Source organism: Capsella rubella, unplaced genomic scaffold (assembly GCF_000375325.1).
Source record: "Capsella rubella cultivar Monte Gargano unplaced genomic scaffold, Caprub1_0 scaffold_3, whole genome shotgun sequence".
NCBI classification, from domain to species: Eukaryota; Viridiplantae; Streptophyta; class Magnoliopsida; order Brassicales; family Brassicaceae; genus Capsella; species Capsella rubella.
In genome coordinates this window covers 3,182,575-3,197,835 of record NW_006238921.1, presented here as the reverse complement: position 1 = coordinate 3,197,835, position 15,261 = coordinate 3,182,575, and the positions used below count along the sequence as shown (strand labels likewise).

At 38.8% G+C, this 15,261-nt stretch overlaps 4 protein-coding genes across 5 annotated transcripts; 3 read left to right on the top strand and 1 right to left on the bottom strand.

Moving 5' to 3' along the window:
- Window positions 1–3,354: 3,354 nt before the first annotated feature.
- Window positions 3,355–9,090, top strand: LOC17892169 (folylpolyglutamate synthase). Of its 2 annotated transcripts, none has more exons than XM_023786342.1 (17): window positions 3,355–3,538; window positions 3,958–4,120; window positions 4,204–4,415; window positions 4,762–4,827; window positions 5,195–5,304; window positions 5,384–5,444; window positions 5,749–5,832; window positions 6,381–6,437; window positions 6,536–6,596; window positions 6,690–6,736; window positions 6,890–6,967; window positions 7,380–7,538; window positions 7,627–7,929; window positions 8,071–8,149; window positions 8,234–8,389; window positions 8,466–8,665; window positions 8,796–9,090. In XM_023786342.1, the coding sequence occupies exons 2-17, from the start codon at window positions 3,973–3,975 to the stop codon at window positions 8,853–8,855; spliced, it is 1,881 nt and encodes a 626-aa protein (XP_023642110.1). In that variant the 5' UTR covers window positions 3,355–3,538; window positions 3,958–3,972; the 3' UTR covers window positions 8,856–9,090. The 2 variants fall into 2 exon arrangements, with proteins under 2 accessions (XP_023642110.1, XP_023642111.1); XM_023786343.1 differs by having other exon boundaries at window positions 3,355–3,599.
- Window positions 9,091–9,342: 252 nt separating this feature from the next.
- Window positions 9,343–11,125, top strand: LOC17890818 (probable inactive purple acid phosphatase 16). The gene is made up of 4 exons (XM_006297814.2): window positions 9,343–9,718; window positions 9,925–10,420; window positions 10,494–10,662; window positions 10,789–11,125. Exons 1-4 carry the CDS (start codon window positions 9,451–9,453, stop codon window positions 11,005–11,007), a joined length of 1,152 nt encoding a protein of 383 aa, XP_006297876.2. The 5' UTR covers window positions 9,343–9,450; the 3' UTR covers window positions 11,008–11,125.
- Window positions 11,081–13,717, bottom strand: LOC17892869 (DNA repair protein recA homolog 2, mitochondrial). The gene is made up of 8 exons (XM_023786819.1): window positions 13,459–13,717; window positions 13,120–13,183; window positions 12,819–13,036; window positions 12,645–12,732; window positions 12,231–12,403; window positions 12,000–12,146; window positions 11,762–11,896; window positions 11,081–11,639 (listed from the first exon to the last, which is right to left on the bottom strand). The coding sequence occupies exons 1-8, from the start codon at window positions 13,519–13,521 to the stop codon at window positions 11,358–11,360; spliced, it is 1,170 nt and encodes a 389-aa protein (XP_023642587.1). The 5' UTR covers window positions 13,522–13,717; the 3' UTR covers window positions 11,081–11,357.
- A 146-nt stretch (window positions 13,718–13,863) lies between these two features.
- LOC17893166 (COBRA-like protein 2) lies at window positions 13,864–15,094 on the top strand. The gene is made up of 3 exons (XM_006300156.2): window positions 13,864–14,192; window positions 14,348–14,842; window positions 14,957–15,094. The coding sequence occupies exons 1-3, from the start codon at window positions 13,988–13,990 to the stop codon at window positions 15,016–15,018; spliced, it is 762 nt and encodes a 253-aa protein (XP_006300218.2). The 5' UTR covers window positions 13,864–13,987; the 3' UTR covers window positions 15,019–15,094.
- Window positions 15,095–15,261: the final 167 nt, after the last annotated feature.

Sequence of the window (15,261 nt, the reverse complement as noted above, 5' to 3'; positions counted from 1 at the left end):
TATGGCTACCAGCTGTCTTGAGCAGCGTGATGAGCACTTGTGAATCGGATCGGATCAAAAGAGATCGGAATGTAGAATGATGAGCGAGAGAAGCAATGTGATGTAAAGCACTTCTAATCGCTAACGCCTCTGCTGCAAGAGCAGAAGGCACAAAAGGTCTGTTAGCTGAGCCTTTAGAGAGAACTCTTCCCTCAGCATCCTTAAGAATCCAGCCTGCACCACTTAAACAGGTAAGGGGGTTCCAGGCCGCATCAACAGAACAGATGTGTGAAGCTGAAGCTTGGGCAACGGGTCTGTTTAATGGCACAGGCTTATGCTGTTTGGGAATCCACAGTTGAGCTTCCTGCCAAGCTTTTGCATCAGAGATTGACTTAGCTATCACCTCTGTTTCAGAGAAAAGTCGGTTTTGGAACAGTAGTTGATTTCTGGCCAGCCAAAGGTTCCCGAGGATCCAAGGTGATAGAGGCGTGAGAGATAGTCCTGTCGGGGGAAGATCCACTAGTTTGTCTAGCATCTGGAGCAGTAGCTGCGGGGATGTAATGGACGAGCTGTTTGGCTGGTTAGGGAAAGGCGCAAGCATCCAGACAGCTTTTGCAAATCTGCAATTCAGGAAACAGTGAAGTTCATCTTCAGGTTCACCACATCGCACGCAGCCTGCAGCTCCCAAAATTCCTCTTTTCGATAAGTTTGATCCAACCGAGAGAGCTCCAGCAACAAGTTTCCATAGAAACAGGTTCAGCTTAGGTTGGACTTTTGGCTTCCAGACATGTTTGTTCCATTCGAAGCTGCTACTCTTTTCCTGCAACGCAAGTTGTTTAGATAAAGAGTAACCCGATTTGGTAGAGTAAAATCCTGATTTTTCAGGTAACCACACAAGAGTGTCTGGTGACTTCACAGAACTGGTAATTAGTTTCCTAATTTCTTCCTCATAATGAGGCAACAAGAGACGAATAGCGTCCAAATCCCAATCATTAGTCACAGGGCATAGTAGTTCTTGGACTTTTAAATTCTCTGATGCAACAGGGCAAGGACCGATGGGCGCCATGGGGGAATTAAGGGACAACCACGGGTCTTGCCAGACGTTAATGGAAGCTCCATTCCCCACTGACCATCCAAGTCCCTGTCGCAGTAGCTTCCTTCCCACGAGAATGCTCCTCCAGGCATGAGATGCTACTCTAGGCGAATCTGAGCAGTTTAGAAAGCTTGAAGAGTGACAGTACTTGCCAAAGAGAACACGCGCCAACAACGAATCAGGTTGATTCAAGAGTCTCCATCCAATCTTTGCGAGAAGGGCGTCATTGAAGTGTTCCACATCTCTATATCCTAGTCCACCAGAAAATTTGGGTTGAGTAAGGGTATCCCAAGCCACCCAACACATCTTTTTTTCATCAGGTTTATCATCCCACCAAAACCGAGTAAAGATTGATTGAATTTGCTTGCAAAGAGAGATAGGGAGCTTGAAGCACGACATGGGATATATAGGGATAGCTGTGAGGACAGCTTTGAGTAGGACTTGTTTTCCGGCACTAGAAAGGAAGCGTGTAGTCCAGCTGTGAGACCTTTGTCGGATCTTATCAACTACGGCTGCAAAGATATCTTTTTTTTTCCTTCCAAAATCTTCAGGGAGACCTAGATAGTTTCCCAGTCCACCATCTTGCGAGATATTAAGAGTTCTTCTAACCCGAGCTTTAGCTTCTGAAGGTGTTTTAGCCGAAAAAGTGATAGTCGACTTTGTAAGATTAATGCTTTGCCCCGAAGCCTTCTCGTAGGAAGTTAAGATTTGAGTGAGGGCTTGACAACACACAGCACTAGACTTGCAAAAGAACATTGTGTCATCTGCAAAGAGGAGGTGGTTCACCGGTGGACTTGCTCTACTCACTTTAATCCCGGAGAGAGTCCCTTTCGCTTGCGCCTTACTACAAAGTCCGGAGAGCACCTCGGTACACAAGATAAAAAGGTAAGGGGATAACGGATCTCCTTGTCTTAAACCTCGAGAGGGCACCACTTTTCCTTGTGGTGAGCCATTAATGAGAAAGGAGTAGGAGACTGAACTTACACAAGCTAGAATCCATGAAATCCATACCCTATTAAACCCGGAAGCTCAGGTATATATATCGTTTATTTTGCAGACTTAAGCTCGTTATAAACAAAGAATACTGGTCCAGTATATATATATATAGTCCAGTTTCCAATTTTTTTTTTTTTTATTTTTTAAATCTAGAAAACATTATTTCTCCTGCCACTGATTTTTGGCAAATTCCCCTATCTAATCTCTAAAGTTTTTTTTTTTTTTTGATGTATATAATATTATGAGATAAGTATTATCAAAAGTGTAGTAGTAGTAGTAGTACAAATATAGACTACATATTCCCAATCTTGGGCATGTGAAGCAGAGAGCAGAAGAAGGCTAGTGATAACGAACGAAACGAAGCTTAATCACATGTGTGTTTGTTTCTACTGCAGTGCTTTCTAAAACCCTATCTCTTTCTCGTGATTCCATTCATCTTTTGTCCCCCCCCCCCCCCCATTTAACTTTTATATTTTCGTTTTATATTTTGTGATTTGTTTCTAAATCACATATAGACAAAGTGAACATATTACATATTTGCCTTCTTGGAGACATATTTCATATAGTTCGTCAAAGAAATAGACAAGTGGCAAGAGATATTGGGGGATTCCAAGTACATATCTTCTGTAGGCAAGCAAATGCAAATAGGCTAGAGCCATCTCCGTGATCTTTGTCCCAAGCCATTGCATTTGCATGTTCAGAGAGTTTAATTACAACGCATTTGATTATTCATGATAGGAAACCGTCTCTCAATTCTCAATTTTATAAATTTATATGACAATAGTTTAATTTCTAACAAGTAACAAGTAACAACCACAAAGTGAAGCCGAGTAAGATAAGCAAATTCTAAATAGAAATGATCATATGTTATCAGTTAATTATCAGTAGAATGATGCTAATTTGGAATACATGATATAAATGTTCTTATTTTGGAATACATGATTATCTTTCATCTTTGACTCTTTTCATACAACATTTGATTATTTCACATAATACGAACATCTTTTTTTTTTGATAATAAGAACATTTGTGTTGAGTTTTTAGTGACCATTCTTTTAAATATATATATATATATATATATATTATACATTTGATTCTGATTATTTTTAAGTATAATTTATTAGGGTAATTACCATGATTCAAAAAAAATACATTTTACATCTATTAAGCAAAATTTAAGAAATGGATTTTTGGTTATTTTGACAAAATTAATTTGATATTGAGATAAGAAAACAGAAAGAATTTATTTAATATTCAATTGAATGGCTTTAATTAAGTTAGGATGAGGAAGATGATGATGATGATTCGAAAATGAAGGTGGTGGAGAGTGGAAATGGCTGCTGAGTGCTGAGACAAGTCTCCAACCCCACAAACCCTAAGGCTAAGATTCTCCTCTCACACATACGTTGCAATAAGAAGAGCCACACGTCCATAATACTTAACTCGATTTATCGATTGAAGCTTCCCATGGTTTGTTGAGTTCTCTCCATCCGTCTCTTATTCTACTTTCTGAAAGATTGAAACTTTATAGGTATTTTGTGTTCGTCGATCGATTCTGTTTGCTTGCTTCGAAACTGGGTTGAGGCTATAATGATACTTTATTGGATATCTGTTGTATGGATTCACATTGTTGAGACTTTGAGAATACACTATGAATGCTTAAAGTAGACAGCTTACTTGCTTAGCTACTCTTGGAACGGGATTTAAGAAATATCCTGTGCGTTTTGATGCAATCCAACTGATTTCTGGTTACTTGAATTTGAAAATCAGCACGAGAGCTCTGTTTGTAATAGGGACACTTTTGGGGGCTTATCTTATGTGATTGAACAAGGGCATGAATGGTAAGAGAGAACGGACTTAACAACTTATCAAGCATGTTTTGGTTGCAGATTTGAGATTCCCTGATGCTCGTTTATGCGAAAGGGTTTCTAAAGTGCGGAGCACCTGGAGTTCCATTCTTTTTTGACAAAAGAAATTCCTTCTTAACTAATACAAAGAGGGGCTTTCACAGTTTACCCTCAGGCACTGGAGATTGTGTTTATTTCAACAATAGTAAGTATATACACCACCACTATGCTTACACTTGTTTCATGCCTTGAGGCTGGTGTGAAATATTGCTCTGTTGTCATCTCTAGATCTTAGGTACTCAACCAAATCAATAGAAGTTGTGGAGAAAGCTGCCATTGAGATGGGTTCAAAGGAAGCAAAGGCAGAGAATCCAGCTTTATCTTCATACGATGATGCCATGGAAGCGCTGTCAACTCTTATTTCTCGTCGAAACCGTGGGGACCGCACACCTACTAGTGGAAGTCGTGACAAGCTTGAACAAGTCATCGCATATCTCAAGGTGATACAGCCATTTGACTAACACTGCTTGAATGAAATAAAACTGAAATCATACAAAGACTGTTGAGAATATTTGCAATATTTTTGTGTGACATGAATGTTGTGTAACTCATTCTGAACTGTCTCAAGTGATCATGGAATTTAGTAGTCTGTTTTTTATTCTTTAGACTGAGTTTTTCTGGGCTTCCGCTGTCGAGACAGTACATGACTTATGTTACCTCTGGCCACCAACAATTTGGAGTGATGTGATTCATGTCAAATTTATTTCATATTTTCATGCAGCATATTTTCTTTTCGATGGTACTCAAATACTAGGAATTGTGTCTGTTGTTTTTGTCTAAATACAGATTTTGGACCTGGAGGACAAAATACAAGAACTAAAAGTTATTCATGTTGCAGGAACTAAAGGAAAGGTACGTTGCTTTTTCACTTTAGCTAATGCAGGTCCTAGAATTTGAATTTTAGTTTGAAAAAATAATTCAGTAGAAGGAATATAGCACTTATGTGAAATGATGTTGTTTCCAACTTCGAGCACTTAGCACTTTACAGAAAACCAGCTCATTCGGTGAAATAACTATCTATGCTGATTAATTATAGTATCCGATAGTACAATCTAGTGCTATCTGAGCCTGCAAGGGGCTATTTTTCTGTTTTCTAAACTTTGAAATTCCTGTGTTCTATAATTATAGCTTATACAGTATGCAAGTAATATTGATGATTAGAATATCCGTATGTAGATACTGATTTTTTGAGTTCTGGCTTTGTATTTATGTATTTCAGGGTTCAACATGTGTCTTCAGTGAGGCAATTTTACGTAATTGTGGGTTTCGAACCGGAATGTTTACATCTCCACACCTGATTGATGTAAGGGAAAGATTTCGAATAGATGGGTAAGTTCATCAATATATTGATGTTCAACGTTACTTGAACACACAAGAGACGAATTTGAATGATGTTTTGCTTTGCCAGCTTGGATATATCTGAGGAAAAGTTTCTACAGTATTTCTGGGAATGTTGGAAGTTACTGAAGGTAAAAGACCCTTTTTTAATATGCAGTGCTTTTTGTTCCAGTTTGAGATATAGTCTGTAAGTATAATTCATTGCTTTACCAGAAGCCATGCTCTTTGCATTGCTTTGTAGCAATTTCCCATTCTGAATCTGTTCTTTGTCTTTGTGGAATGAGAAGGCCAAGATTTTCGGCTTTAATCTGTAGAATGTATTAGTGTATACCTTTTTTTGCTGTCTGTAGAAAAATAGTTAACTGTGAGTAAAGTACTCAGTGTAGATTACTAGCAAACAGTGTAGATATCTAATAGCGAGCTTCTTATTTGCAGGAGAAAGCAGTAGATGGTCTTACCATGCCTCCTCTTTTTCAGTTCCTCACAGTATTGGCGTTTAAGATTTTTGTTTGTGAAAAGGTATATTAATATTATTCTAATTAATAAGTCATATGTATTCTTTGTTTCATAACACAAGTAGTGGCTAATTAATATTCTGTGAAAAAATGGGGTCATCTTCGCAATTGCATCATAGGCTACTTTAAGTTATGCTCCTTTGAAATCTGTTGGCTTATTGAAGGACCAAAATTTCTATTATCAATCACATGATACACTTGTAACTTGGTCTTGCCCTTCTGTCCAAGTATAGTTTTTACTTTCACACTCCATACAGTATTTCCTCTCCCATCAGCTACTTTCACTGAGCTCCCTTTGCATCATAGGCTAGTTTAAGTTATGCTACGTTGAAATCCAGTGGCTTATTGAAGGGCTAAAATTGCTATTATTGTTCACATGGTATCACTTGTAACTTGTTCATTGCCTTCTGTCCAAGTATAGTTTTTACTTTTACACTCCTTACAGTATTTCCTATCTCATAAGCTACTTTCACTAAGCTCCCTTTGCATTGAAACGTTATGTATTTGGCTAACACTCGATTCTTACTACAATACTACTGTTGTTCCTCACAGGTTGATGTTGCTGTCATTGAAGTTGGACTTGGGGGAAAACTTGACTCGACAAATGTGGTAAGCAACTTTTGAGAAGCTTATGTCTCATGAATTCCTGTCATATTCAATTTAATTTGGACATCTGTCTTCATTAAAACCGAAAATGTAAATTACAGATTCGAAAACCTGTCGTCTGCGGCATTGCATCTCTTGGGATGGATCATATGGATATATTGGGTATGTGATACTATTTTATTCTCAATTCATTAGGCAAATGTACTTTCTTCGTCATCCTTCTAACTCGGGCTTCTCAATGCTAATTCTACACAGGAAATACGCTAGCTGATATTGCATTTCATAAGGCTGGGATTTTCAAGGTACAAACCTTATAACTATATTAGCTACTTTTCAAAAAGTTTTCTGTGTCTCAGAATTTTGTGAATGCTATATATTTGTTTCAAAGTTTCCCACTGGCAGCTTCATGTTAGGTATTCTCTGATTTGCTCTGTTTTCTTGTATGCTAATGAAAGCCTCAAATCCCCGCCTTCACAGTACCCCAACTCTCTGAAGCAATGGAGGTTCTTCAGAAAACAGCTAATAATCTTGAGGTAACTATAGTAGGTTTTTATATTTCATTCCACTTGTGCTGGTGTTCCAACGGTTAGTTATTCGTATAAGCTCAAAAAAGTTGTAGTTCTGACTTCTGATAAGAGTTCATCAAACACACATGCCACATCAACATGTGTATTTTAGTGACTAGGATCGATATAACTAGGAGAGGATTGAATGTGGGAAGAGGTAACACATGTTTTCAAAATGGTTTGGGTTTGGGAGAGTTTGTGGGGTGCTCTAGAATTGACCACCAGGGTTCTATCTTAGTTTCTTTGGTGTCTTTGTTCTTAGTTTTGGAAAGAAAGCAGTTTACGTTTCAAATAATGGTCTTTCGGTGTCTCTGGTTTAGTTATGCTGTTATAAATAACCAAACTACTGGGAAAAAATGCTGTTTGGCGTGCGTTACAGGTTCCTCTGGAAGTGGTAGCCCCTCTTGACCTTAAAATGTTGGACGGAGTTGCGCTTGGCTTGTCTGGGGATCATCAGCTTGTAAATGCAGGTCTCGCTGTTTCTCTTTCAAGATGCTGGCTTCAGAGAACTGGGAATTTGGAGAAGATATTTCCAAATGTTGGGTTTTGCTCTTATGTCATTATTAAACTTCCAAGGGCTTTACTAGGTGAATCTCATTTGTTCCTTGTGGAATTTTTTTAAACAGGGAACCAAGGAAACTGAGATTCCCGTGGCATTTTGTCGTGGTCTTGCAACGGCACGTCTTCATGGGAGAGCTCAAGTTGTTCATGATGTAGTTTCAGATCCACAGGACTCGTCTGGTTCCACGGAATCTTCATGCGGTGATCTGATATTTTACTTGGATGGAGCTCACAGTCCAGAGAGCATGGATGCTTGTGGTCGATGGTTCTCTGCTGCAGTCACAGGAAACAAAAGCTTGTCTACTGCTGTCAATGGTTACAGGAGAAATGGGGAGTATAGTAGAGACTTTCACAGAGTCTCCAGACAGGTGATCAAGACCAACATTGATCAATGCAGTTCCATTGTTATCGCAGTTCTTTGAACTTTCCTCTCTATTCAACGTATTGCAAATTTTCCTTTGTGTTTTATACATTGATCTGACTTGTGAAGAGTTCTTATGTGCTAATAGATTCTTCTGTTCAACTGCATGGAAGTAAGAGACCCTCAAGTCTTACTTCCAAAGCTCGTCACCACTTGCGCTTCCTCAGGTTATCTGAAAAATAAGTTGTACTCTGTTTTTAGAGTTTGTTGTTGATACTTGTGATGCTTATTGGTGAATGGAACACTCTCAGGCACTCATTTCTCAAGAGCGCTTTTTGTCCCGAGCATGTCTACTTACAACAAGGTCATTTCGGGTGCAGCAGCGATTCCTTCGGATACACGTAGAAAAGATTTGACTTGGCAGTTCAGACTACAAAGACTGTGGGAGAAATCAATCCAAGGAACAGGTAAGCTTAAGTATTGCTTCTTTGAAACTTATTGATGTCACGCCTAAACTTGATCATATGTCCGGTGACTAATCAGATGCTGCGCTTGACCATACACTGAAACCGGATGGAATAACCACCTTACCACCTCATGATTTCCTATGTGGAGATGCACCTCATTGTGGTGGACCTGCAGGGACACAAGTGGTCACTTCCAGCGCTGTAATGCCTTCATTGCCATTGACTATAAACTGGCTACGAGACTGTGTACGACGGAACCCTTCACTGAAACTAGAGGTAAGTCAAAGCTAAATCCAGTATCGACTTCAAAGACAAGAAATGAATGCCTGATTTTTGAACAGAACATTAACATCTCTGGTGTCGTCGTTGGTGTTATCTTATGTTTCTAATGGTGTTTATGCAACAGGTTCTGGTCACAGGATCGTTACATCTTGTTGGAGATGTGCTCAGATTGCTGAAGAGATGATTAGATTTTTTTCTTTTATAACCAAAACTAAAAAAAGGCTCCGTAAGAGTAGTCAAATCTTTACAGAGTTCCATTGTTTTATACTTTTTTTTTTTTTTTTATCTTTCTCATAATTACCCCAATTAACTCGCTGGTCCATCAAGCTGTATTTTTCTGTTAAACTTTATTTGTGTTTCCCATAATTACCATTTAATTCGCTGGTCCGTTTTTTACATAACGTGAGAACCTTTCTCTTTCTCATGATTACCATTAAATTCGCTGGTCCATTAAGCTGTATATTTCTGTTAAACTTTAAAATTTTGTTTTAGTTTATATTTTCCTCTCATCTTTCATCCATTTCCAAATTACATTTTCTTTTTCTGCAACGTATCCAAAATTTATAAAGTGAAGATATATATAATCATCATTGTGGACGCTAGAGACAAAGGTGGTGGAAATTAATAGTGCCTTGAAAGTTGAAATTGAACTAGACGTAACATGGAGAGTGTTGAGAGTGGAGACCCCCAAAAAAAAAGAAAAAAGGAGAAATATTGAATATTCTATAAATATGCTCTGCAAGAACTAGTAATTTGGCCATTGTAGTGTTATTCCAAAGATGAAAAAGTGGTTGTCATGTCTGATCATCACCGTTCTAACTCTTCTTCCACTAAGATCAGCCGTAGGAGGATGGGAGCTAAGCATACCAACGACGACGGCAGCGGCGAGTAGCAGTAGTAATCTTCGGGTGCGGGAAGGATCACCGTTCAAGATGGCAATCTTTGCAGACCTCCACTTCGGTGAAGACTCGTGGACTCATTGGGGTCCTCTTCAGGATCTAAACTCCGTCAACCTTATGTCCGCCCTTCTCGACTCTGAAACTCCAGGTTCAAGCATCAATCTTGTTTTGACTTGTTTGGTGTAGAAAGAGTGTAACCACATACAGTAAACTGAAGTAACATGTGGTTTATTTACTTGTGGAACGTTTTGAATGGTTTGGTTTAATTTGACTGAGTAGTGTGTTAGCTTAGCTCGTATACTGTGAAACTAAAGTAACTGATATAAAAGTTTTTTTTTTGGGAGAAATGAACAGATTTTGTGGTCTACTTGGGAGATGTTGTAACGGCTAACAACATAGCAATACAAAACGCAAGCTTGTTTTGGGACAAAGCAATCTCTCCTACAAGAGACAGAGGCATTCCATGGGCTACTCTCTTTGGTAACCACGACGATGCTTCTTTCGTTTGGCCTTTGGATTGGTTCTCTTCTTCCGGTATCCCTCCTATTCGCTGCAGCCCCGCATCTGATGGTGATGATGGATGCGCGTTTGGAGGAACAACGCGAGTGGAACTTCTTCTGGAAGAAATCAAGTCTTCCAATGCACTCTCACACTCAGTGATTGGTCCTAAGGAGCTATGGCCAAGCGTATCTAACTATGTCCTTCTTGTGGAATCATCCAATCTTTCCAAACCACCCGTGGCATTGCTATACTTTCTTGATTCAGGCGGTGGTTCATACCCGGAGGTTATCTCAAATGCTCAAGTTGAATGGTTTAAAACCAAGTCTAGTACTCTCAATCCCGATTTAAGGTATGAATAATACTAACATCAAAGCTTTTTCTGTTGGGAAAACTCAATATCTAAAGATGTATATTTCTTGCAGTATTCCGGAGTTGATATTTTGGCACATACCTAGTAAAGCATACGAGAACGTAGCTCCAAGCCTATGGATAACAAAACCTTGCGTCGGATCAATCAACAAAGAGAAAGTTGCTGCTCAAGAAGCTGAAAATGGGATGATGGGAGTTCTTGAGAACAGATCCTCGGTTAAGGTACCAACTAAACACGAAATTGTGCAACATAAAAGATGCCTTTAAGTTGGATAAGGTAACTCTTTTTTATGAACTGTTTCGGTATGGAAAATGATGGCTCTGTTTTTCGATATGTTTTGTACGTAGGCAATATTTGTGGGACACAACCATGGACTAGACTGGTGCTGCCCTTACAAAGATAAGCTCTGGCTTTGCTTTGCTAGACACACGGGTTATGGTGGATATGGAAATTGGCCAAGAGGATCAAGGATTTTGGAGATTACTGAAATGCCATTTCGTATCAAGTCCTGGATTAGGATGGAAGATGGATCTGTCCATAGTGCAGTTAATCTAACATCTGATTAGCCTATTGAATACATATGTCAAACTATGTAAAGATGATATTGCGTATTGTTGGTAAATATGGATGTAGAGATGGTTTAAGACACAAATAAATACTGCTTCATATATAACCATAAGGAAATCAGAATCTTTTGCAGAACTGTGCAGGACATGACGGAGAATCTCTTACAAGAACAATACCTATGAATCATGTAAAAACAACTAGCTTTGCCAAGTCTTCTCTGATCCTCCTTTTAGTTAGCATACCTACACGTTTGTTAAGAGGGAAGCCGAGGTTGATGCAACGTTCCACTAGTTTCTGGCTCTATCAAAACATACACATTTGTTTGGCTCTACAGAAATAGTCATCTCTCTCACATCTTGAAAAGCTGGTTCCTCAGAGATCCTACAACAGTATCAAGAACCTCTTTCTTTTCAACGAGATACTTCTCAGCTGCGGCTTTCCCATCGATGACCTCGCCTTCAATGAAATAGCTAGTTCCTTCTCTTATGATAACTCCATGCTCACAAGCCAATTCTAATACTTCTCGCTCCACATAGAAGCCATGACCAAAGTGAATTCCCAATTCGGATTTCTTCTTTCCTGGCGCCAGTTTATTCTTCACCACTTGAACGCAGACATTGAGACCACTAATCTGAGGAAACAAAGCAATCAAAAGAAGATGGAGATATCAGGTTAAAATTAAAACGATTGCCATACTGTTATTCGCAGACAGACCCAGTTTACAATAACGTAATGTACCCAACAAAACAATACCTTATTGCCAGTCTTTATTAGCCCAGTTCTTATCATTTTGAGGCGTATAGCTGCGTGAAATGGCAATGCGTTTCCTCCACAAGTCACTTCTTCGGCTTGGGGGAAACACATGCTAGATTTGACATGCGATCTGACCTGGATCACAGAATTAGCAGAGATAACTTATCTTTGGAAGGTGGGTCAATATGGTCCAACTAAAGAAGCAAATGAGGTTAATAAACCATAATATCTCTCTTACCTGATTAAGAAAAACGATCAGTGTCTGAGAATAGCCAACTGAGTAATGGATTTTTCCGAGCGCCTGTGTCATTATTGTTGATTGTGTGGCTTTGTATCTTTCTCCTACAGGAACATCAAGTTCACATTGAGGGGCAAGAGCAGCAACCTGTAAATTCCACCACAATTTTAGTAGATGCAGAAAGAATAGATGAACATATTGAAATGAAACAATGAAAAGCTGAAAACTCACACTGTCAACCACAATTACGTCTACTGACCCGCTTTTGGTTAGCATATCGACAATACTTAGCATCTTTTCAGCAGAATCAGGTCGTGATATCAGAAGCTCTTCCGTGTCCACACCTATTGATTCTGCTAGAGAGGGATCCATGGCATTCTCGGCATCAAGATAAGCGCAATAACCTGGTACAAAACAAGTCTTTTTTCAGATAAAATAAAAAAGCTAACGGAGTGAAGCATTAAAGCAAGTCAGCCAGCTAAGAATCGGAATAAACTTCACAAAAACAAATATTGCTTACCGCACTAGAAACAAGAAAGAAAAAAACTAGAAGATCTGTGATCCAAACTTAAATGGATCTAGTAACAAGTCCCAAGATTACTATTCAAACATATGTGTTGAGGATGAAAGATTCAAAAACAATACCTCCAAGCTTTTGAGCTTCCTTGATGATATGAAGAGCTAGAGTTGTCTTTCCAGAAGCTTCTTTTCCATAAATCTCAACCATTCTTCCCTACCAGAAAAACCAATATAGAGACTCTCATTAAGTGCGACAGTTATAGCTTGGCTAGTCCTATCTCAGACTCTAACTTAAACAACCTTTGGTAATCCTCCGATTCCAAGAGCAAGATCAAGGTTAAGGGAACCAGTAGGAATCACAGAAACTCTCCTTTTTCTGAGAAACCGCTGCAATGACAACTTAGAGTCTTTATCAAAATCACCCGAAAGCTGTGATAATGCTAGATGTAGAGCAGTGTCCTTCTCCGCTACTTTGCTATCATCTGGAACTTCATCAAGTTCACAATCTGAAGCTTCAACTAACAAAATGAAACACATGTTCGTGAAGAATGGATAGAGAGTAAACCATTCATGAAAACTACCAGGAAGTTACTGAGTGTACCTAGAGACGAAAAATAACGATTTATATAGCCAGAGCAAGCCAAAACACTTGTTGCTCCCCTGTGCTACAGAGCAAGAGAAGAGTAAACACAAGAGAGACTTTTGTTTAGTCAGGAGCATCAATGTTAATCTAAAGGAGATACTTTTTTGTGTTTTTTTTGGGGTTGGAGCAAGTAAAATGCAACTATTACACAAGTGCAAGCCCAGTTTCTTCATCTACAAAAATGAAATCTTTCTTTCTTATAGTCTATCAAAACTGGGGTGGGCAGTAGGGAAGAAAGAAACTATTCAACTTAGCCAATATTGAGAAGAAGAAAAACATTAGAGAGACGAAGAGAACCTGAGGAAAGGAAGAGAAGAAACGGAATCTCTGAATCGGACTGGCCCATGAGAGTCGACCCATGCCCTCGGCGGCGCGTGTGTCAACAGACGAAGCTCCTCCTCGTCCTCTTTGGCCGGAACTCGCTGGTTGGTTTCAATTCAGACAGTTGTGACTTCTTCTTCTTTACAAACATCTACCAACGAACGATCTCCCGTTTCCGCCATGGTCAAAGAGACCTTAAGAGTTAAAGAAGACCTTAACCCGAAGTGAGATACGTAAAATCGAAAACCGTATTAGACCGATCTATCGGTTCATGGCTATCGGTATGATACGAGGACGGGAAAAGAAGTACTATACAGTAAAATGTTTTTTTTTGTTGTAAAACTTGGATTTATAAAACTAAAGATTGAAAAAGATCCTTTTATACAACAATAATCCCTAAAAATTTCCGAATATTTAGTTCAAATCTTGTTAGGTAATATAGTAAAGCCATTAAAAAGGAGAGATCCCCTAGAGCAAAGATCTCGTTTCTGCGTCTTGTCGAGCAATGTGGACGAGTGTATCTTCAAGTAGTGCGAAATTTGTGTTTCTCTTGCTTTTGGTGGAGGCTTCATTAGTTGGCTCTGTTAGATTCAATCCATGGAGATATGCTAGAGTAAGCCTATGGGGGCCTCAATGTATCGCAAATCTGCATACATATTCCGAAAATAATTCCATGGTTTCTCAAAACTCCTGCTTGATTAGCCCCAAGTGTATGTAACGTAACTTAACTCTCTCTACTTCTGCCTAAATCATGCATACTTGTTATATAGATCGAGAATCATTTCCAATATATATATATATATATGCCATAACTTTTGTTTTACATGCTAATTGAGTAATTGGCTTCTCTCTCTCTCTCTCTCAGATTGGAATCCAGACGGGAATGTGACAATAAGATGGGAGATCATGAAAGAAACTCGTGGTAGTCATTACACGGCCAACGTGACAATCTTCAACTACTTGAAGTATCACGACATAGAAGGTCCATGGGCATTAAAGTGGATATGGGTCCACGATGAAATCCTATTGAGCACTGTGGGTGCTAAGAGCAGTAATTTTACATTGCGTCATGTCAAGAACATGAATAGGATTACCATCGTGGACTTACCCACACAACTTACTGATTATGACGGCGACTTCTTCCCGCAAGAAAACGTACCAATTTGTTGCAAGGGCGATGCGATTCCTTGGTTTAGAGAAGCAGCCGACGGCCTTGAGATCAAAAGCTCTGCTTTCTCATTCCAAATTGCTGTTGGTCGAGCTAATCTAAAATATCATCTTCCGGCCACTAGTGTTACATTGGACGCATCAAATATGAAATACACCTGTGGTAAATTGGTGAAAGTCACTGGTGATTCGAGTAAGTTCATTGATGATTTGTTGCAACACATCGTCACATATGTATAGCTCTAGTGTATGTTCTTGCTTTTACGTACAATCTGCTTAATGTTACTTTATATTTTTTATTTTTTAGATGCGTGGAGCATGAAATGCGTTCCCTCCTCCTTTAGAGCACTTGTGTTCCGTGCTATTTGAAGAATGAAGAGCTACGAGAGATGTTTGTGTGTTCTTTTTGTTATTCATTTTCTTCTTTCTTTTTTTGGTATCTAGTTTTGAGCTGTTTTAAATTTTGGTGTAACTTTTCTTTTTTCCTTATTCGCAGTTTTTCCAAAATCTTGATGTATTTTATTAGTTTATTTATATTTGAATGTACTTTTTGACCTTTGATGTCAAAATAAATAATAATAACTTTCATCATAGGTTAATTCTTAAGAAATG